Source organism: Dermacentor andersoni, chromosome 7 (assembly GCF_023375885.2).
Source record: "Dermacentor andersoni chromosome 7, qqDerAnde1_hic_scaffold, whole genome shotgun sequence".
Lineage (NCBI taxonomy): Eukaryota > Metazoa > Arthropoda > Arachnida > Ixodida > Ixodidae > Dermacentor > Dermacentor andersoni.
In genome coordinates, this window is record NC_092820.1 from 133770571 (window position 1) to 133794489 (window position 23919).

The following is a 23919-nucleotide window of genomic DNA, read 5'->3' on the forward strand; positions in this document are numbered from 1 at the left end:
TCTGTCACGCAACATCGCGAAAGCCGCAAAAACTCCCTGCTCGATATAATATGTACACACCTGCTGTGCACGTCTAAAGCAAGCAAAACGAAAGTAACTATTTCTGGTTCAGTGCTTTTTCGCCCTTAGTTCTCCGCTACGAGACACAAGTTTTCGGTATGTGCCCGCTTCGCCTGTCATTCATGCAGCGTCACAAAACCGCGATAACGCACCACGTCAGGGCAACGTGCACGCGTTAAATGTGCATTAATATGCGGAATAAAAGTGACTTTTCGCGCAAGAGCCGCAAACAGCCCTGTTAAAAATTAAATGGAAGATTTCTGCCCGTTGGTCACTGTAGCGCTGGTCCCTCGGAGCTGCCTGAGAGAATGAATTTGTTCGAGTGCAATAAAAATTCTTACGTGGCAGTATAAGATCGTGGAACCCTTTCGCAACGTTTAAGACATCACTCTGCCATTTAGTCTTCGCTGAGCGTTCATTATATCGTCCTTCCTACAGTTCGGTTGCGCACCGTTGCGATAGTCTAGCAGTCAATGAAGGTTAGCTGGCGGAAAACGCTCCAGTCACAGGCGCCAGTACCACCCTCATCACCCTGTTATCTATAGTTCTCTGCGCTAGCTAGACCCCACCGAAACCCCTCATCTTGTCCTTAGTCATTGCCTCTTGTTAGTTAATTAGATCAGAAATACCTGCCACCGTAAGCAGTGCTAATCGGTTTGAAACCGAACACAAGGTCTCCTGCTGTAAGGCCGCATGCTTGTCTCGTATGCGTTCACAGCTTCACGAGTAGTCCACGTGCTATGTGTGTGGTATCCACACCTCTACGCATCCGAGTGGCAACCGGTAACGCTACGACCTCCGTCACCGTGATGTCCATTTTGTGCCCGGAGCCCTCGTGTTGCTTTGGTCCTCATCGCGTAAAGTCGGCCTTTGTGAAAAATTGCTTTTCTGTTACACAGGCCCATATCGCGTGATACGCAAAGTGACCGATGTCACCTATGAAATCGTTCTAGCCACGCCCACGACGTCCTCCGCTGTGACAACCAGTGACATTGTCCACGTTGCCCGACTCAAGCCCTACAACTCTCCATGCCCCTTGGATATTTAACAGCACCGTGACGGTGCTTTTGCCGCCGGGGGGTGATATTACGATATGATTCCGCGAGAGACGAGCAGCCGCGAGAACGACGAAGAAGTTGGTCGGTGCCCTCGGCACGAGCGAGTGTCAGCCTGGCTGCCTGGCTCCAGTGTAAATAGCGTGTAAATAGCATATCTCGTCTGTGTCTTTCCACACGTAACAATATCATCAAACGGTTCCCGGCCCATATGGGAATGTGCACTCTGAGGACATGTTAACGACAATCAGTTACCCGCCGTGGTTGCTCAGTGGCTATGGTGTTAGGCTGCTGAGCACGAGGTCGCTGGATCGAATCCTGGCCATGGCGGCGGCATGTCGATGGGGGGCGAAATGGCGAAACACCCGTTTACTTAGATTTAGGAGCACGTTAAAGAACCCCAGGTGGTCGAAATTTCCGGAGCCCTCCCCTACGGCGTGCCTCATAATCAGAAAGTGATTTTGGCACGTAAAACCCCACAATTTTTTTTATAACGACAATCAGTTGGCCCATGACTGTGCGCGAGGTCTTTCACAATGCGGTGGTTCCGGCGGACTCACGGCCGGCGACTTAGGACTGTACAGGGATCGCTTCTCTCCTTCCATGAAATCTTGTCACATTATCAACTTGCTCGGCGGGCCTTTCCGTTACCCCATCCTAAAGTTACTAGACCACAATCGTCGGCCTTTCGCTTGCTCTAAACGGGATCATTCCGCCTCCAGTGGCCGATTCAGTCGCTTCGCGCCGAATGTAGAAGGTGGTCCAAAAAGTTTTTCACCAACCATGGATGGCTGATTATGGAACTGGAAGAGAAAACTTTTTTGGAATAGCTTTACGTTATAGCGCCCCAGCAACCGAGGAATTACCTTCCGCAACGAATACGACACATGCTTTTCTTTTGCTTCTCGAAAGCAGATTGCTTGCTTAAACCTGGTAATATTCCCTCCTAAGAACGCCGCAGTAAACACTCTAAGGCTTATTGTGCAACTTGTTTCGCTACCTACTTTGTTACAGCTTCACGTTACATCCGAAACTCTAATTTGTGTACCATGATGCCCATGTTGCTATGCCGGCTAGCCAAAACCGATTCCCACAGTACACGAGACCTGCAAGTTTTTTTAATTGTACTTTAAGTCATGCTTTCACCCGTTTGCGAATTTACCTCTTGTTCCATTTCTATTGTGTGTGCTTTTCCCGAGCTAGTATTTGAGAAATTCTCGAGAAGGTGTTGAGTTCAAAATATTCAAAGCCCGTGGTTTAATATCAATAAGTGCGCACCAAAAACAGGTATCGCAGTAACCCAAAATGAGTTTGTTGCTCATTTAAAGCAAACAAACGTGAAATACATATATTCAGCGGTTTTGAAATTATTAGTTTACGAAAAACTTTTCGAAAGAGCTGCAGACAAATTACAAGTGCATTTCAGAAGGGTGTCATGCATTATTTTCTCCGATTAGGATGTATTTTTGAAGAGCAGGGCGCAAAGATCAGGACAGAAGAACACAAACAACAGGACCATGTATTATTAAGTGCAGGTTCGAGGATTTATATTATATCTGATTGCTTAGTTAGACATGTAAGCTTGATACCCAATAATTTTGGCTTTTGGTAATTTACCATTGGCGTATTAAAAATTTATGTGTGACGCAAACACATTCATTTCTGGTTTTTAGGTGCAACAAACTTGATGAGGACTCGCGCAGTGGTCATCGAGAAAAATGATTTCTCTCGTCTGATGTGTTTGGATAGGAGCTCGCGGGCTAAACCTTCCTCGTAAAGATCCGCAGAATGCGTGCCATATAAGCAATACTGGATGGGGGGGGGGGGGGGGGGGGGCTATTTCAAAACGCGTGCGAACACGAGAGGCTGTTCCCTTTGCAGTGATGTCATGGCAGCCAAAGTTGGTAGTGAAATTGTATCCCAAATGATTCATGCGAGCTCAAATTATTCGGGTGTTCTGTAATGTTATATTTGGCCAACCACAAGCACTCTTTCGCCCCCTCCCTCCCCCTCTGCTTTTCAGCGTTAACCTTGCGTCTTTCGAAAATAAGAACATACACCATCACCGTTACCGAATGTGCTGCCTATGTAGGAAACGATGTGGATTGCTGGCCCAAGAACCGACGCACTGCTCACGTAGTTCTCCTTATTCGGAGGCGCAATTGACCTCTGAACTGCCAGGCAGAGTAGAATCAGCCATATCTAATCTTGAGCATGCGCCGCGCGTGCTTCAATAAAAAAGATTGTGTTTGCCCAATGCCATATTTCCTAGAAACCTCCAGAAAAAAAAAAGTCTGCAAGCGTAGTGGAGTTAGAGACAGAGTGCGCGTAGAGGTTGCAGGTTCAGGTAAAGTTATTTAGCGACGCTTAAGAGTAGCTCAGAATAATTTATCCGTGTGGGTGGGGATGTAAGTCTATTTTGACCGGGCGCTAGCGGGGCCGAGAGCGAGTGCCTGCAGTAAATGTGGCCACCGCTGCACTCACCGTTGCCGTAGCCTCTCCGTCACGCGGCATTGTCGATACGCCGCCAGGGCAGGTCCGCTTCGGAGCTCCATATCGCGTCAGATTTAAACAACAACTCCTCGAAATATGTTGGCCAAAGGAGTAACGAAGCGTACGAACCTATTGCGAAAAAGTGTGCAACGCACAGCAGGAGACACCAAGTTCTTAACTGCCATCGTCTCTAGCGCCAAGTTCGTGCTCTTGATCCATAATGTTGTGCACAGCGTTGAAACAACATGAAGCTCGAGGTTGACATTATCGCAAAGAGTTTTGCTGTCATGTGAGAGGAGAAGCAGAAAAGCTAGAACAGCTTTGTTTTACTCTGAACGGTTAAGTTGAGTACAGACGAGGAACATCTTTCCTAATAATTATGGGGTCTTTGATGGGGAAGGGAAAATGACGCATCTCCAATTGTCTCGCGGCAATCTCCGGCAGTTATGTTTTGCCAGGGGCGCCAGCGACTCTTCATGAAGCCGTAAGATTGCTTGTGTTTACCAACACAAGCAATCTTGGTTGTGTTGGTAAATTGTTCTCTCTGATACGCTGTCTTCGGAAAGTTCTATAGTCGCTTGTATAAGTATATAAGTTCTATAAATGATGCTTGCAAAGAACCTTTGCGAGTTAAAGTGCACAGCTTTTGCGTTTGATTGGAGATTGTGTGTTTGCTTCGCCTACATCATCCCTAACACTAGTACACAATCAACTAGAACGAAAGGTCCCATAGCAACAGATGTTAGTTATTTGCTTATTCTATACTTTTCTGCGTTTCCTGGGAATAGATGTCACAGCTGTAGAATATGTGGACTTTTCCTCGAAGGTGGCCACATATGCTTAGTATTCAGCTTGACTACGGAATACTTCCGTTACTGCTCCGAGAGAAAGAGAGAGAGAGAGGAAAGAGAGAGAAAGAGAAGACAGGAAAGGCAGGGAAGTTAACCAGACGCACGTCCGGTTGGCTAACCTGCACTGGGGGAAGGGGGCATATGCCTCACATGGAATGTCACATATAAAAATATCAGGTATTTTAAAAAAACTTCCAAAGTACTTCATTTAGAAAGTAAAACGTATTTATTTATGATTGTTAAAAAAAACTCTTCCTGGATTTATTGAAGCGATCTGTTTAGATAACTGTGCCAAAGTACCATTGTTCATAATATTTTACATTGCTGAAGGCAAGCTAATCGGTATCTAAGTCTAACTGGTTGATTGCTTCATTTGGATCAATTAGGATTTTGTTAGCAATTTTCAAATTATCTGGTTAACTTAAAGTGATCAGCCACTCCATGTACCATCACAATTTTTTGAATTACAATATTTCTTGTACCGTTTGTCATGTTAACTTTTTTTATGCCCTTGTCACACGTTTTTGGACGAGCCTCTTGCAAAGCTTCATGGTCTCATTATAACTGTTCATACAAGTATCATTTCTTTTTTAAAACTCAAGTCATGTGAACTTTATTGCAATAGTCATATTGTAGTTACATGGTAATAGTATTACAGCAGGAGGTCCCAGAGTTTTGAAATAAGTATATCGAATTAGGGAAATGTGACTATCGTAGGCAAAGCTCGGCAAAAGATTCTTCAGCGTTTCTTAAGTATTAAAACAGCTGACGACTCTGCAGTGTTTTTTCTTGTTCAGCATTATTTATTACCTCTGACTATCCCTGTCCTCCGGTTCCACTGCTTAATTCTTGGTTACAAACGTTTCCATTTTTCCCTGGCTCTATAAAACCTACACGGTGACATTTCTGAGGCCAAGAAAATGGGAGTTTCCCTCCACAACAAGAAGAAAAAAAAAGCCCTAACGCGGAGTGTTTTAGTGCAGTGTTATCTTTCAGACACCGCACCAACAGATGTGCCACGTGACGAGAAAGGCAAACAGCAATCAATTTGGCAGCAGAAAGCTCATCACTCTATTTGACCGAGGATAAGGTCGCGCCACTCTTGCGAAACTGAGCGACCATACAGCTTACTGCAGCGATATCAGCTTCGACACGATGCCTCTCAGTACTTATGGACTTCTTCGAACAAGCCACTTGAGAGGATAGTAAATCTATGTGTTCTTTTTCCTTTTGGTTTGTTTCTTATATTTACCTATTTATTCATTTATGTTATTTTTTTTTTATTTTTGCTAGGCGATAACAGAGTTCAGGCTTGGTACTATGCATACTGGGCACGCACTGTGATCTTTCATAGCGACGAAACGCGAACGCATGTGAGGGAACCAAATTCTCGGTGAAATTTCCTTTACCCACTTTTCTTGCAAGTAAATTTGGGATTAAATTACTCGTACATAATGAATTTCTGCGATACAACGGACGCATTTGGGTGTCGAGCAGATTATTAGTAGCCCCGAATCGAACTCATTTACACGATTTAAAATTGCACGCTAGCAGACACGATACTTTGGGAGAGGCTCTTTATTTTATTTATATCCCAATTTTTCAGGTTACTGGAGGGACCACCTGGGATCCTACGATGGCCTTCTTCATTTCGTGGCTATAGTAAACGCTGTCGTTGCGGTCATATGGATGGCGAAGCTTTACGTGCTGAGACGGCAAAAACGGCTTATATAGGAAAATAAAAACTTGTGTTTAGGCGAAGGAACATTGTTTCTATTCTTTAGTTTTTATCAAAGAACTGCCTTCAGTGATGCTTACTCAGAGGTTGCAATTTTGGGTTTCCATTGTCATGATATCAAATGTGATACGTGACTCGATGCGTTTTCCCTTTGAGAATGACAGCAACATTACCTACAATTATCCTTGTATCTGATTGACAGGTAAGCCTGAGGCAACTGTAGCAGCCGGCTATAGAACCGGTGGCATCACCACCATAAGCGCAGCAGCATTGGCGTACCTTCCCGATTGGTGACGTGACCGTTTTCGTGTGTTTTATTCGTGCGAGATATGTTGATCCTCGACATAGGGCACGCAAGAGCACAATGGCTGAGTGCCGGAGGTGGCATGACAAGAAGCTGACCTACACTGGAAAAATTTAGACCCGGTTCCAGCAGTCGTCTCGCCAACCATCCCGTCCCGTCAAAGTAACGCCAGAAGCGTCCGTCAGGTGACGGCATGTCCTCGCTGTTTTCTCCGGGCGAAAAATATGACCATGATGTTGGAAGTCACAGTTCAGGAGAGACGGAAATGTAAGGAATTCAGAGGACAAGCGCCACCATTGTTTATTCGCCAAGCCGATCTTCACCTGTTTTCATTCGCTTAGCCGACCGAATGCTAGCTATTGTTGTGTGTATTTCTTCGTCTTTACTCTCTCTTGCGCTGTCTAAAGTTATGGAACCGAACCAACCGGCCCGGTCGTAGTGGCGTCAAGCGCATGAGCGTTCCGTTTTTGGAAGAATACGGTGAGTGAACATTTCATTGCAGAAGTCGCCTACATGACGGTGGCGGGACGGGAAGCTTGACGACTGTGGTAATCAGGCGTGATCGTAAACCGGAGATTGTGTTACGTAAACCGGAGATTGTGTTATCAAATTCTCGCTTCTGCCGGACACTTAGGATTCAAAAAGATTGACTTGGTGAACAATTCCCCTAGACCCGATTTCATGATACGTGTCTTATCAAGGGTTTCTTTCAATTTTGCTTGTATAGCGAGCAGATTCTAGAGGCAGTGTATATAGACGGGTGGCAGTTACTGCTACTAGTGATGCTGTCGCATTCCAGTCGTACGGGTGCGTGGCATGTGACATAGCTTCTTTTCCTCTTTCTACGGGTTCGGCAACAAGGAACGCCTAGAATCCGCTTAATATTTTTCTAGCTCTTCGCCTGTGATAATCTTTGCTAAATGTTGCCCTGTTACTCTTACATAACTGCATCGCTCATACACTACTTTTCGCCTGCTTTCCTCTTTCCGTTCCTGCCTACCTGTCAGCCCTTTGGCGTGCACAGTATTGTACTTCCACTTCCCCATATGCGGTCCATGATCATGATGGATCGACGGATGCTACGCCTTTCCTGCTAGGTTCCTTACCACTCGAAGCAGATGGTTTTTTTATGGGTAAGCATTTCTGTGGTTACCCAACGAGAAAACTGTCCGTCCGTCCCTCTTAGGCGTAAGACGATTTCTTTCTAGATAGAGCCAGCCAGCTGTGGAAGAAGACGACGACGAACGCGCGAGCAGTGATAGGAAATTTTGGTGATGGGCCAGCTTAAATTTGAGGGCGGGCCGACTTGAAATTTGGGTGTCGCCCAGCTTGAGATTTTGGGCTGACCCAATGTCTTCCAATTGAGCACTGCTGAGCGTCCTTCGATTTATGAGCACCTCGCGGGCAAGCGAGCGCGTTGAGACGCTTGGCGCGTTTTCATTTGGGCCTTACCGAGGCCGCAGCAAGAACGCAGGCGAGAGCTTGTGTGGACAAGGAACGGGCGCGCGTAACACAGGTTTGCAAGAGCGACAGCGAGGGTGGCGTGGCATCGCGGCGATGCACTTGTTCCTCGCGCAACGCCTCCCGCGCTGCTTCAGCAGCTAGTGTTCTCTTTCGACCGCTCTGTCCCGCCGAGACGCGCTCTTTCAAAAGGTGAAGCGCCAACAGGGACGACACACTAAGACGGAAGAAAGACAGGAAGCGCCTTGTCCTCTCCTTTGTTCCTTCTTCGTGTGTCGTCACAGTTGGCGTTTCATCTTTTGGAAGCTATGCACCAACTAGCCCCACAACGTGTTTTACTGCGAGACGCGCTCCTGCCTGGCGTTCCGGCTCAATTGGTACGATTGCACTCAAGTGGTCGCATGGGGCGAGAAAATCTAACAATTGTCTATTAAAGCTTAAGCATTCTTTGCCACCGGCAAGTGCATTGGCAGACGTGCACAAGCTGGGAAAGGCGAGTACCGTATTTTCGCGATTCTAAGCACCCGCCAATTCTAAGCACCCCCCCCCCCCCCCCTCAAGTTTCGCGAAAAAATTGGGAAAAAAATTTTGCATGCAAATCTAAGCACCCCGCTATTTGTTAGGAAGAGCGCACAGCCAAGGCCGCCAAGCGCGCTTGCTCGCTCTGTCATCGAGCCGGAGCCGTCGGAGTCCCGAGGTGGAACGGCGTCCGCGGCGCAATTTTGCCGCACAGCCGGACTGTAGAGCCGCGCGGACTCGGGAGCGGCAGGGATAGTGACTGAGCAGCCGACAAAAGCGGTGAGTTCACTGTCTTCACCGATTTTTCTTTTGGATGTTTGCAAAATAAAATGTTATTTCTCGCACCCATCTCGTCGTGATGTCGCAGCGAAAAGAGGGAGGGGGGTCATTCTAGATTTTTCAAATCTAAGCACCCCCCCTCACTTTGGGCATCGCGATCATGAAAAAAGGGGGTGCTTAGAATCGAGTAAATGCGGTAAGTAACACTAAGCAAAAACAAAGTCACAGCCGAGCCAGACAATATTTACGCTTTAGTAGACAATTCTCGGAACTACTGTAATTTTTCAGGGCTTCGTGGCCGAAAGTAACCATGGAACGCTAATGCAGGCCGTCGGACACTTTGAAAATTAATATGGAGACACTGGTGCAGTCTTTGTCAATTCGTGTTGAATAAGCTATGCCTTGCACGCTCACCAGCTAGAATTCTTAGATTGAAATATGCGCCATAAAGTAAATCAACAAAAAATGTAATTTGAATGATAGGCTACAATTCTGGTATCTCCCATAGACAGTCTTAAAAAGTTTCGTGCTTAGAAAAAGTTTATTTCAACCAAAAACAATACGAAAACTTTGACTCCCATGACGGCACAATTCCGCCAGGACAATAACATGCGCAAGAGTATGAAGGATTATATACATGGCACGTGTTCGAAGAAATGCCCGAGTCCACATGGCCTGACTTGAATCTACTATGACTATAACACTACTACTATGACTATAACATGATTGGCCCGCGGAAACGCAGTTACAAATAAACTAATTGTAACGATATATAAAAACATGTTGAGTATATACAATGGACACGATATTTATATGCAATGAAGATGTGACAAAGGCACTTTACATAATTTTGTAGCGATGCTTTGAGATGCGTAATGCAAAATTATCTTGCATACGATAGCGTGTACACGCACAAATCCTGGGCATATACATACCATGTACATTCATAATATTTTTGATTCCTACTTCAGAAATCTCAGCGCTCATTTAAAAGCCCCCTAGCAAATTTTTCCAGGGTCGTTTGCAAATGCGTAGAGTTCGGTTTATATGCAGATGTCGGGAGATTCATGGTAACTTTTGTGACCTGAAATTTGATTCGCACGAACGAAAACCACGCTTCGAGTTTTGCCGTTGCAATCTGCAGCTTTGGTCAAATAGTTGATATGATCATCAAAACATAATGCCTTCGCTCAAACTCCGACTTATTTTTAACCATCAGCGGATCCTTAACGTGCCTATAATGCACGGGACAGGGACGTTTTTTTCCATTTCGCCCCCATCGCAATGCGGCCGCCGCGGCCGCGATTTGCGTCCGCGACCTCGTGCTTAGGATGTTCGACCACGCCATTTCTTAGCGTCCGTAAACATAACGAACGTTCAACTGGCCAAATAACGTACGTTATCGTAGCGCACGTAAACCACAGAAACCCAATAACGCTGGGAGCATGCGCAGTGAGGACGGCGATCTTTCTTTGCGTACGTAATGCGTTTACGTTTGCTTGAAACGCTATTCTAAAGATGTCTGATGCCGGCGACGCGACCGGCGTCAGCGAGTCGTCGCAGTGCGGCAGCATTTCGTGGCGCTGACTCCGACAAAGCCAGTGTGCAGATTGTCCTTCGACCAGTCCTCGTCCAATCGGCCGCCGAGCGTAAACGTCGCACCGACGAGATCGCCGCAGCAGCTATAGTTTATTGTAGTTTATTTCGTGTTGTGGTGTTTTATTAACATCAATAATACATCTTTATACTTCATTTTATGACTTACCTAATTACTGTCATCGAAGCGTGAAAAATATACGCAGGATGCGAAATGAGACCAACGCGGAGATGCAGGATATCGTAATAGATTTGGTGAAATTTGGAAACTCTGCAATGTTTGCGGCGGAATGCAGTGAGGGCAGTCCGTGCACGGCTTTTATGTTTTCATGCTATCTATGCCGTTACTATTAATAATAAATCTCGACGTTCTTTTATTTAACGCATTCGGGCTTACTAGAAAATTATTTCCATACAGAAGCAACCCATTTAGAACAAACCATTTAACCTATTACGTATTACGCTTCATTTCCGGTAATCTTGTCGTTCTATTTTGCTATTTTTCCTCTCACCTATGTAATGTACTGATGCCCTTAGAGTTCTGTAGGTAAATAAATAAATAAATAAATAAAAAGCATTCTTCCGTGATGTTTTGAAGTTCAAGCGAGAAGCGGGAAACGGGCCTATGCAAATCAAAATTTCACTACAGCGTTGTTCTTACAACTAACATATTATATCAACAAGTTCTCATCAGCTGAATGTGTGCACAATCGCGTTGTCTATGTTTATTTATGTTTTTCTCATTTTTCCGCTATCTAAAGCTGAATAAAGGCCCACTTCAAGGCACCAACATCCACTTTTGCCGGCAAAACTGGGTCGGACATGCTATCTATCGAGGATGTTTGCACAGCAACCTCGAATAGAGAGGCCCGTCTTTCTCCCCATGGCGCCACACTTGAGACTCAATTGGCCTTGACCCAAAACCCTGCAATGTGGTTTTGCTTTTCCATGCTCTTCAGTGGTCGCGCCTGTCTACTCAACCTTACAGAAATCGCGGCAGACATTTTGAGCTATCAGATGTATGAAACTGCGTGACCAACTTCACAACGTGGGTGCCCTTCTCCAAGAAAAGCTACGGAGAGAACCGACCCAAATACAGGTGAGCTAACCTTTTTTCTTCACTCTAGCATCATTTGAATGCGCGGCACGTCAGACACCACGTGCTAACGTTATGCGCAAGTAGTGTGCGGTTTTCCACGACATTGGACAGGGAAAGCTTCTCTATGAAGGCGCATATAGCAAACCGATCTATCATCATAGAGTATAAGTTCAAAGTTGTCACGAATTTTTTCAACCGCAAAGAATTCGTAGGTGGCACGACAAACTGGTTGCCCAATTCGCGACCCAACCACGCTGGTTCTGCCGTTAAGTTTCGTACATATTTTGAAACAGTGCATTCAAGAATTGCCATTGCGTGTTTCTTGTGAGACGGGAAAAACCACTTAACAAAGACGGAGCAATTACAGTGATTTTAAATGTTACGTCGTTGCTTTTCTTTCGTTTCTTTTTTCTTACAATTTTGACTAGATAAAAGCAGTAGCAAGAGTAACCCACCTGGTTTTAGGAAAGAGTCCACAATAAAATGTGCACAACAATTTATTATTTCTCAATAATGATCTGCTGTGAAGCATGGAATTATGTTTCATATAATCTATGGTTACACGCGCCTTTGTTTACAGTGGTACGGTAACTGACATTCCATATTCTTCCTCAACGTAAACATCGCGTAATTGTACATCCCCTGCGACTTGTATTTTATAGCCTTGGGTGCTTCAGCTCCGCAAATGAAGGTGTCAGCTTGGCTTCTTTCCCATCTGCCAGCTGGCCGTCGATTCTAGCTATCGCCACGTTGTTGTCATAGGAGTGATAGCTTCCGACGGCCTCATGATAAGCAGCTGAAAGGTGCGACAGCTAGGATGCCGAAGCAGGTAATCAAGACACTGAGAGACGCCTAGACTGTGTGTTACAGACCATTTTTACGCCATCTCACCTTGTGCCATTGGTGGTAGCAGCTAAATCCCCGGTGACCTCACCAGTGCCAAAGCATGGTGCGTTCAAGGACGTCACTGCGGGATGACCCGTGGTTCGGGGTTGACTCCCGCTGGAGCTGGGTGACGGCGGGCTTCCTTAGCTGGCTGCTGTCGGCGGCCACCGTTTCTCAACAAGCCCTGGCTGTTTTCTTCTATGGCATCGTGCACAGCTACGGCGCCAGCAGGGGAGAGGCGTCGTGGCCTCTCATACTGTGCGGTAGCTGCACCTGCTTGGGCGGTATGTTGACTACCTCAAACGTAAGCATGCCTGATGACTACGAGGACGACGCGAACCTTTTTTCATTGAGAACGTTCCAGTGACACGTGCCACGAATGTTGGCCTCTTGAAAGATGCTAACGCATATAAAAATTCAACTCTATTCGCACACTTGGCTAAGCGAATGTGAGTAAAATTTCCATTCTTTGCGTTATTACCAAGGTAGATCCAAATGTATCGCGAAGCTTCAAGCGAAAAGCGGTTCAGAGCAAGCGGTCAGAATTCAAGCGTGACAATGTGACGAGAGAACAAACGTTGAGAAAGTTAAAAAGGGGTTTTTCATTGAAATGCGATACACTTTGATGCATTCAACGAAAATACCATTCCTTGTCAACTTGATATACGCGCGACGAGCAAAGAAAATAGAACTCTATTTTACTTCACTGCTAGCAATAAATATGTGTTTTTTTCTCGCCAACTATACGACGCCGCTATCACTTGCAATGAAGAGCGCAGAGAGGCGCGCTTGTAAAGTTCACCTCTTGCAATGCGCTATCATCACAAGTTGGGTTGTTTTCCTTGTCAACATTTTTGTGAATGTGGCGCGGGCAGTTTCATCGTTTCTTTACCTGTTCAGTGGAAACTAGAAACGACGGGACCACTACTTTACATCCAAAGCTTTCATTGGCCTCCGAAGAAAGTGTGTTTTATGAAGGGGTGCGATATCTAAACCAGTACGGCTGACATTCTGCTGCATCGGTTAGCGCGCTGAAAGTTCGAAACAGACATCAAGGCGAATGGCGGGCCGTTTGAATATACAGCTCTAATGGCCGACCACCAAAACGAATTTCGCACATTTGAGAACAAAATGACGTCGATTCTGTTTTAAACGAATACGGCGTAACATTATCTTTTTTTTTATGCTGGAAGTATTCCCTCGTGATACAAATGGCGCTAAGCACCATGAACCCCGGATGAATCGCCATTTCTTGAACTTATGGGCTTCTATGGAAGCTTCGCTACCAGGTACAATTACATTGTTATTACTTCCTCAAGTAAGCAGGCTTCCAGGCCTCTTCTACTAGACTGCACTGTAGTTTCAGTTCCTTCCCCTGCTTTTCCTCAAATTCATATGCTTCAGTCGAGCCTACTGCTTCTACCTTATTCAATGGCTGGATACTATTATGTTCTGGCAGATCATGTTCAATGCCTCTTGCACCAATTTCACACGCTACACACTAGTCGCGTTCGTGATAATTTTTACAAGTAGCTGTTCTCGAACATCAAACAGTATGGCAATGTGCTTTGAGATAGCACAAGACCTTCCCTACCTGTCTTTATTTTCCTTTCTTTACTTTGCTACACGATACTATTGTATAGTATGTTCCTTATTTATTGTCGCTATTCTGTACAGTTTTCGGCATGCCTGATTCTACACTTCGTGTATACTGTTTTTCTTGTGGCACCACAGCGGCTAATATTGAACAATCGTAAGAGAACCATTACAGGAAAGAGACGAGGTATTTTTTTTTTACTCTTTGCGTTTCGATCTATCTACGTTGGCTAAATATCTTGTTAAAAATTGTAGTCTTCAGCCCTAATTCTAGTGGGCAGCTAACTTTTCATTTGATGTGAAAGTTCTTGCTGTCTTATTGAAAGCTCCAGCTGTGTTTTTTGTTGCCCGCTAAGTTGGACTATTTGCATTCTCATTTCTTTGGTCTGTTGCCCTGTTCTGTAACGGAGTTATTCCTACGTTATTCTTTCATTGAGCAACGTGTGAGATAGTTGAATACCATTACACCAAGAAAATACAATGTTCCCCAAAATGCCTTGCTTTCCTTCTGCATTTGTTTCTAAAAAAAAGAAATAAGTTGCAAAAATATTTTTTCACTGTTTTAGTTTTGACTGAAAGAAGGGTGGAATTTCGCTACAAAGGCATGTGTGCCAAGGAGCAACAAACATAACACTAAAAATCCCAAACATAATTCTAACGCACTTTCTTTCTTTCTTTTTTTTTATTGCAGGGCCACTCATGGGATACCTCTGCCGGCGTGCTTCCTGCCAAGCAGTATTATTAGTCTGCTCAGTGGCAGCCGGTATCGCACTCTGCATCTGCTCCTTGGCTGACAGCATTCTTATACTTACTATTTTCTTTGGCATTGTACTTGGTAAGAACAAGTTGCTTATAAAATCACCATGCACTTGTCCAATTTTTGGTAAGAGGACGTATCAGTAGTGAAAAAGAACCTGACTGTAAGGGGGCATCAGCATAGATAATTTACAAACACCATATTTCAGCTAAGTCGGGGGAAACATTAAAGTATCCACGTGTGAGTTACGGGAATGCGACCAAGCTAGTATTGTCCGCTGTTGCCTTGAGCAACTGAGGAGATTTTTTGCTTTTTGATATTTACCAATAAATATTTCACCAACTTTAAAGCATTAACCTAAACGCAAGCTCTTCAGTGTAGAAGTTGTAGAAACTATTCAGAAATATCCGAATATTTTGTTTCTGTGCTGATAGCTGCGGTAGTTTTAATTTTTCAGGGCTACAGAGAAAGCGTGCGATATTCGAAAAAAACAAGGTCACGTGACTTCTCGCTTGCGTGTTGCGACGTCAGGGCTCTCAAGCACTCTACCAACAAGGGATCTAATAGGCACGCAGGAACCGGAGGCTTGAATAGTCCTCTAGCAAGAATGACAGGTCACGGCCACACTCTTCAGTTTCAGTTTGTTTATTCGTCATTCGATAACAATGAGTAAGGGACAAACAGTACGCAGTCGCGGGTCTCAAAGTCAATGACTGCAGTGGGACCCCCGGTTCCTCTGTTGATTCACGGCCATCGGCAGCCAAAACCTGTCAACAGCAACACTGCCAGAGCTTCAAGCATCGGCATGCGTCAGTTACCGCATATCCCGTCGCTTCGACTGAGAAGATATCTCGACGAACGTTGAACTAAACACCACTGTTTTCGATACATCTCAGTTCTTCAAGGGTGGTTCGGGACTTCGGTCTGCGTCCTGCATCGAAACGTGCAATGTACGAGGTTGCTATTGCACTGCGCCTAAGGGCGTATATACGTGGCACTATTCAAAATCTCCCGCGCTATAGTTAGAGCCGGAGAAACCGAAACTGCAGCGGCTATGATCGTGGAAAAAAAATTATTTGAATACTTCTCATTAGGCACTCCAGCTTCTACGTTGAAGATCTTGCATTTAATATATGACTGTAAAGTTGTTTAATCATTTCTTGTAATTTAATTGCCTAAGCTGATAGTATACAAAAAACTACCTTGAACTACGCAAAGGGACAGCGAACAGTGCTAAGTTGGTTCATTTTCGCAACGATTACTTGCACTTCACAAGGTTTGGCTCGACTTTGCTGAAAAACCCTGTATAACGTGTGCTGTTAGGCACCATTGTCGTCACTGCTAACAATTTGAAAATATTAGCCTTATAACATGTGATAAGCACTGTCTATTTATTTATTTATTTATTGCTCTTATTAGTTGCCGCTTTTTAGTTGTTGTTTTTTCTGCTAAAAACATAAAATAAAAACATACGCATGCAGGTGTGTGTTAACATATATTGCCATGCCACGACTGATCATGTTCACGCTTCTATCTATTCTCTGCAATTACATGGCTCATGCACACCATTGCGTTTAAAGTATAGATAGATTGCTAAGATACCATTATTTATGGATTCGTCTTATTGTTTTCCGCCTGGCAGTACTATTCGCGTGTTAGTGCTTAATTGTTAGACAAGTTAAAGGAAACTCGATGAAAACTGACACAACATATTTCGGATGCCATTTCATTTGCTACTTCTTGTTCTTTTAATCCCAATGAGGTGAGTGCCTTGTGTTTTACAGTGCAGTTTCGGTAAGCAGCGTTCAGAATCATAAGCTCGCTTTGTGATGTTAGGAGTGGTGTCAACTACAACGTGGTAAGAAGAAAAAATCAACGTTCTGTATGTAGTAGGTGCAATTATAACATTTCAGCTCAGCATTTAACGTCCAATCTTCGAAGATAGAACTAGACGTCTGCTAAGGAAGAGTTAATGTGTAGTTAACAGGAAACCATAAGTATCTCTCGGACATGTTCTAGAATGGAGTTGAACATGCCATTCATGAAGCGTGGCTCTAAGCTTCTGCTTGTTCATTGCCAAAAATCACTGGGACAGGAAGACGGAACTTTGCCATCACTATTTAGGGTGCAAAATTGACATGTGTCGGTACTGGTTACTGTGACGCAGAACGTCAACGGGCAAGCTGCGTGCTGATCCCCAAAACAGTTCTCAAGACATCTGTGGCTATACTACACTTTCCATTTCTCTACATTATAGACGAATGGCACTTCTCGGTGCTTGTTTCCAATTTGCTGAAAAGCAGTACAATGATTAGGCGCCGATAAACATAGCACCACTGCCTTAATCGTTTATCTACACTTGGTCACTATACCTTACACAGTTCTTGTAGCGCTGTGAGTCTGCTTCAAAAGGATGTCGAAGGTGGTATAAGCTATAACTTCGTGTGATTTATACCTGTATGCTAGAGACCCACTTGCGTTGCAAGCGGACTTCGAGGAAATTCTTGATGTGCACACTTTTTTGTTTGGTGAATGCAGGTGTATCACTGGCGGGCATCCACGTTGCGGTCAACGTGCTCGCGTCGCAGCACTTCGAGAAGAGGCGCGCAACCGCCTGCAGCATCATCTTTTTCTTCGCTGGCCTCAACATGCTGTTTGTGCCAACGCTTGCAGAGTTCTTCCGTGTCACCTACGGCATTCGCGGCACTTTTCTGCTTTTCGCAGGCATCACCTTGAACGCATGTCCAGCAGTTATCGTCACCCGAAGCCCAGAATGGATGACGCGCGAGCTTAGCTCCTCCACAGTTCTACGCGTCGGAGCGTTGGAAAAGTCAGCAGTTACGGCAGAAGAGCGGCTACTGCCTTCTCTCGAATCGAGAACACAAAGCACTATCGAAACAGACGAATCATCTACTCCAAACGTGAAATATCTAGGTGGCAATCAAATACCCGTATCCTTCAAAAACAGCATCGTAACTAAAGCCGTTCGCCTGATAACACCGTGCCGCAAACCCGCAGGACTGAATCAAGAAAGGCGACAAGGCTTGGCCACAGAATTCGGACAATTCTGGACCCTGGCGTTCGCTGTCAACGCCTTGTCATTCGCCGTTATAATGTTTGGGGTGGCATCATTCCTTCTGCTTTCAGTGGACATTGCGACTGATAAAGGCGTCGCTCCATATCAAGCAGTTTTTCTTCTCAACGCCTTTGCCGTTGGCGATATTGTGCTTAGACCCCTCAGTGGTCTCGTTATCGACTCAGGACTTTTGTCATTGGAAGGTGTAATGCTCCTAGGATTCTTTCTTCAGTGCATTTCTTATGAACTCTTGGTGTGGCTAAGGACATTTGTGTCGCTGCTCGTATGTTCTGTGCTTGCTGGCGTCAGCAATGGATTACGGGCTTCGTTGCAAGCCCCGTGTCTGGTCAACGACTTTGGAGTCGACTCGCTGCCGTTGCTGATGGGTGGAGTTATATTCTGCAATGGCGTCATTCTTCTAACAAGACCATTTCTCGTTGGTGCGTATGTACAGCTTTTGTACCACATCACAATTTTTATTCTTCTTATTTTTAATTATGAAATGTAGGAAGAAGTTTGTTGCCCATAGAATAGTTGTATACAACCATGTCATGCTTACTTTCAATTGTATAGAATATTGCCCTCTTTTCTTTTCTTTGGTGAATCTCATCGTGTCAGTTTCGCTCGCGCAACAAATTCTCTAAGCATATTAAACATGCGAACTCAGCGCTCATTGCGTATTTAGTATGCATCCTTGTTTTGAGAGCTGTGACAGTTCACCATAATTTGTCTCGGTGAGGATTACAAAGATCTTGACCCTTTGGAAGGCAAAGTGGCACCAAAAGTGTTCAGCTCTTATCGATTGAATGGAAAACGCGAACAAAGGTGGATTAATTTTGGTCACTTGTTTCTTACAGGATACTGTCGAGATCACCACGGGTCCTACGACATGCTACTTCATATGATAGCTGGCGCTAGCATTGTCCTCTGCTGCGTGTGGGCTGCGAAGTATTCTGCACGCCGGAGAAAGCATAGATAACCGAAACTTAGAATTATTTATTTCATACTTGCGTAAGGTAGTCTCCAGAGAACAAATTATTTGAGGATGTCCATGCCGCGTCACTTTCGTGTTCAAGGACACTAAGGTGCTTCAAGGTGGTTTTCTAAGGTCATAGAAAGCAAATCTGTGAACCCGCCCAGTTGCAAAACACAACAGAAAATTCCACTTTGTCGTATCTTGGGACGTCCTGTAGTTATTGATCAATATTTAATTAAAAATCGACAGAGAGTTCTTATGACTGCATAAATTTGTTAGTGCAATAGGAAGTGAAAAAATAAAATTTCCCTATCCGGGGATTTCAACTTACGACCTAACGCTTCTGAACCGAGTATCTCACCACTACACCATGCCAAACTTTTGTTCTTTACAGAGTGGACATAGCTACAAAACCAAAACTCTGACAAGCACACAGGTGTCCAACAAGTGCATACAGTCAGGCAGAGGTTCCTGCGTAGCATGCACACTTCTCTTACAAGCTGCACTTTCTCGAAAAAAAAGGATCTTATAGATCGCAGGCTTTCGGGTATGACAACCAGACAGTCTAGATTTCCATAGGCTGTAAAGCCCAGTACTGTCAATATGTTTGAAGAAGATTAAAAAAGTTCAGAGAAGGGCGGCTAGGTTAATTTTGTCTAGATTGAAACTTACAGATTCAGCGACTGACATGCTCCGTGAGCTAAACATACCTTTACTTTCAAACCGAAGAAAGGCCGCCAGGCGAAAATCTATTTATCTGTTGCGCAATAACCACTTCAACCTAAACACAAACTCTTACCTGAGCAGCGTTCTTCGCGAGCTGTGCGAACTTCTCACAAAGATCAGATTACACCCACGACGCCCCGAATTGACTCCTTTAAGTACTCTTTCTTTCCACGAACAACAGCAGAATGGAATTCTCTGCTTCAGGTTCTCTTACAAGCAGATAACCTGCTCAATTTCGAACACTGTCCGTCCCGTTACTTATCGGGACAGAAATTCTTGTTATTCTCTAGTCTTTCTTGTCATGTCTTTCGTGGAATTTTCGATTTCCTCTGGTCTGAAACCGATCGTAGTATTTGACTATAAGTCGGTAAATATGTTGTATTTCCGGTCTGGATCCACACGGGCGCTGGGCAATTATGTTTTCATGGTTGTTGGTCTCCAATTAATCGAACTAGGTTTGTATGAATGTTATACTTGTGGCTGTGTGCGCTTATTAAGTTGCATTGTTTGCATCTACCCTGTAACCGCCTCACGGCTTACAGTATTCAAAAATAAATACTAAAAATAAAATATCATTATATCTTTTGTTCCACACTAATTGTATCATACAGTCCCTTGCGAAACTGCAGTGGCCTGCTTTCTTTCTGCGCCGACGGTATGGCATGACCAAACATATAGTATACTTACTTGCTGCGGCGACTGCAGGGATCAGATTTTTTTCTGACTTTACGGTATACGGCCGACTGTATGGTATACTTGTCGCGGCAAGTGTATACATAGTAACCTGCTTTCTTTCTACGCTAGCTCTAGAACATAGCTGCTCGTTTTGGAACTGTAGTGGCCTGCTTTCTTTCTTCGTGGTATAGTAACATTTTTTGGAAAGTGTACGGCCTGGTTTCTTTTAGCGCTGACTGTTGCGGCAACTGTAAGGGTTCTATGTGCTTTTCTAAATAAAATGAAATGAAATGTTTTAGTCTGCTGACTCTTACACGGGTTATTTTGCGGAAACATGGTAGCGTTAATTGTTGTGCCGACCGGTGTGGTCTACCTTTCTTTTTCTATGTCGACTTTGACTGTAGGTCTATAGTCATAAATCTCAGTACTCACATCGTAATAAGGCATTGTCATATACACCGTGTTTACCTACGGCGCGCATCGTGTCACGTGTTTCAGACGAACAAATTTCAAATAGAACTAGCCCAAACTTGGTTACGCATTAAAACGGGGAGGAGGAGGAGGAAGTAAACTTTATTGCCCTAGAAAGAGTAATTCAGCGGTCGGGCCGGATGTCTTCATCTTCTATTGGTTGATGCCGATCTCCGGCCTGCATGGTTGGCGCCCCTATTCCAGGGCACCACTGAGCGTGGCTGCTCGTCGGGCATGATCCACCAGCCTCCGTTGGAGGCTAGGGTCGCCGCTGGAGAGCACGCTCTCCCACTGCTCCGCACTCGGATTTTCTATTTTGTGGAATGCCTTATTCGTATTGCACTCCCATGTGACGTGATAAAGTGTGGGTATTGCGCCACACCACGGGCATGTGTCCCTGTATTGACCTGGGAACATTTTGTATAGTTTATGTAAATTTGGGAAAGTTCCTGTCTGCAGCTTTCGCCAGTAAACTGCCTGTTCTTGAGTGAGTGTATTCTGAGGCGGGGGATATCTGATCCTCGTCCCTCTATGGTAATTTAGTAAGTCAGAGTACGTTGGGATCACTGTCATGAAGTCCTCAGGATCTCTGTTTAGGTCCGCTCGGTTTGTATGCTCGCGAGCGATCCTATCTACCCTTTGGTTGCCCTCAATCTCAGTGTGCCCCGGTACCCAAAAGATGGTGTGTCTAATGGGTTTATTCTGTTGGCCTGCGCGGAGGAAGATTTGGAGCGCTTTTAGACCGATTCTGCCGTTAATGTAGTTTCGGCATGCTTCCTTGGAATCTGTTAGAATTATAAGGGATCTATTTGTGCGGTAGCCCTCCACAGCTGCTAGAGCAACAGCCATTTCCTCTCCCTCGGTTACCGTACAATCCCGTGCCGACGCGCAAGCGATTTCCCTATAGTCCGAGCCTATTACTGCCGCGACGACTCTTTGTTCTTTTTCCCTTCGTTCTCGAGGATATAGCGCGGCGTCCGTGTATACCGTGTTCGCCTTGGTTGCTAGGTATTTTTCTACATACTTTGCCCTAGCGTTCCGCCTGGCTGTGTGTAAATTCGGGTCCATGTTTCTTGGCAGGGACCCTACCTTGATGGTACTGCGATACTCATCGGGTAGGTTTGCCGTTCTTTGTTCTTCCCTTTCAATTTCTTTATGCCCCAGTTTTTTTAGGAGCTCTCTGCCCGTGGTAGTCTGCTGGAGTCTGAGTAGCTGCGACCCTAATTGTGCTTCTTTGAGCTCCTCGAACGTGTTGTGGAGTCCGAGGGCCAGCAGCTCCTCTGTCGAGGTGTTGGCCGGCAGGTGAAGCGCTGTTTTGAACGCTTTCCTTATGATGGCGTCGGCCTGGTCCCGTTCGCCTTTGTTTGTGTTGTAATATGGGAGGGCGTACGTAATCCGGCTGATTATGAGGCTCTTAACCAACTTGACTGTATCTTCCTCCTTCATGCCACTTCTTTTTTGCGAGACGCGGGTGATCATACGTGCCACCTGTGCCGTCGCTTGCTTAAACAGCACTCTCGAGATACCCGGGGCAGTGCTTACCACCGGGAGCAATGACCCACCGACACCCGACGTCTATCAAACTCTGAATTGCTACCAATGCACAGGCCATATCCTGAACGCGAGACGAGCACACCAGACTAGCAATGAATCAGCGCAGCAGCCCGATGTGCTAATCATTCGACGACGAGTGCCCAGTTATCCAGGTGGGCGAGAAAATGGTAATAGACATGAACAGGCAGCCCCTGCCACGTGCTTCAGTCACTTTAGGAATGCGAATCGCATTTAAACAAATACGCAAAGGGAGATGAGGGAGGCCTCTGCTATCACGAAAGAACAAACTTCAAGTGTGTATGCATGCCTTTAATAACGTTCACCGACGCCGAAATAGAGTTCGCTGGATACGACGGGTGCAGGCCAAAAAAAAAAAAAAAAAATCTTTCTTTTTTTCTTTTTGCCTTTTGCGTCGTCAAACGTTACGATCTTTACACACATTACAGCGAAGCTGTTAGCCTCGCCTTGGTCGGCGTTTTTCGTGTTCATATCCGTGGGCCACAATGCGGGCCGATCCCGGAGGTGGTGCGATAGCGGGCCGAGCCGCGGCGGCTGTGAATACATTTTTTTGGAATCATGCATGCAACATACTGAACACCATTCGTTTCAATAAAAATCAAGGCCAAAAGAAGTATCTTAATCTTATAATTAATCATAAGGCGCTCCTGATAAGAATTCGAAGCATGCAGCGCTCCCCACATACGTTACCCGGTAAAGATTATTGTTGCGCTAGCTGCCACAGCGACCGCAACTTGCGACGTCGGGAGTGACATCCCTAGCCTTTAGAATATAAAAGAACCAGCCTAGCAACTTATTTCATGGTTGCTGCTGCACCGTTATGGGTAGGCAACGCGTATTTAGGAGTCCCGAGTTGTAGCGTGTATACTAGGAGTGACAAAGGGAAAAAGAAACGCCAGCATGACCAGCGGTGGTGTGCTGTAACAGTACCAGTACCATTACACTAAATTACAGTTACTACCATGACTCTTACGCAATAAAACATTGGGTATCCTCCTCAGTAGCTGTAGTGGTCGTTCTCAAAGTGGGAATCCACTTTCGCAGGGTGGCTACTCAATTTTTTCATTCCATCACCCCGTATTCAGACGTGTTCAGGGAGAAAAATGAACAGTTGGTAGATCCCACTTCATCTTTCCATCTCATATTCTGTCATTCTATCAGTGTTCAAAACAACGGGACACAATGACGAGCAATGTTTCTTTTTTCGCAATTGGCAGGTAAACTTGGAGGGCATTCGTGAAATACATAACTATGCCAACTATGTTAGAGCATTTGTTGACCATGAGACTAACGCCCATAAATGTTACAGCTTCAGCTAATGTGTCATACTCGATTCATAAAACGTTAGAAAAGCGGTGTCCGACTCGGTGGTTGTGCCGTACGACGATACATTGCACTCCCTGCTGAGCGAAACAGACAGCGCTCTACTAGGGTAACAATCTGAAATCAACGTGATACCGACAGCAGGCTGGCAAAATTTTGGACGCATTGGCAGGCACACAACTTTGAAAGGACGTCCCGACACTGGGCTCCTCCTTTGCCAGAGGGCGCAGGGATCTAATTTAAAATTAGGCGCTAAGCCCTGGATCTTCAAATAGTAGCGACAATTGGCATTAGCACCTCCTGGTTTTTGTCGTTGCGCTAAGCCCTGGATCTTCAAATAGTAGCGACAATTGGCATTAGCACCTCCTGGTTTTTGTCGTTACTTCTTCGTGATTTCTTAGTAATGT

General features: G+C 45.1%; 2 protein-coding genes across 13 annotated transcripts in view; both read left to right on the forward strand.

The window, feature by feature from the left end:
- The window catches only part of LOC126533798 (monocarboxylate transporter 3-like), a 69436-nt gene extending 63212 nt beyond the window's left edge, over window positions 1-6224 (forward strand). For all 12 annotated transcript variants that reach the window (XM_055072381.2, XM_055072382.2, XM_055072376.2 and 9 more), the window contains one exon: window positions 6066-6224. In XM_055072381.2, the coding sequence (XP_054928356.1) occupies window positions 6066-6193 (128 nt within the window). In that variant the 3' untranslated portion in view covers window positions 6194-6224. The remainder of the gene's footprint in view (window positions 1-6065) is intronic.
- A 4207-nt stretch (window positions 6225-10431) lies between these two features.
- Window positions 10432-20444, forward strand: LOC126533794 (monocarboxylate transporter 12-like). The gene is made up of 4 exons (XM_050180989.3): window positions 10432-12624; window positions 14628-14771; window positions 17232-18209; window positions 18627-20444. Exons 1-4 carry the CDS (start codon window positions 12402-12404, stop codon window positions 18746-18748), a joined length of 1467 nt encoding a protein of 488 aa, XP_050036946.1. The 5' UTR covers window positions 10432-12401; the 3' UTR covers window positions 18749-20444.
- Window positions 20445-23919: the final 3475 nt, after the last annotated feature.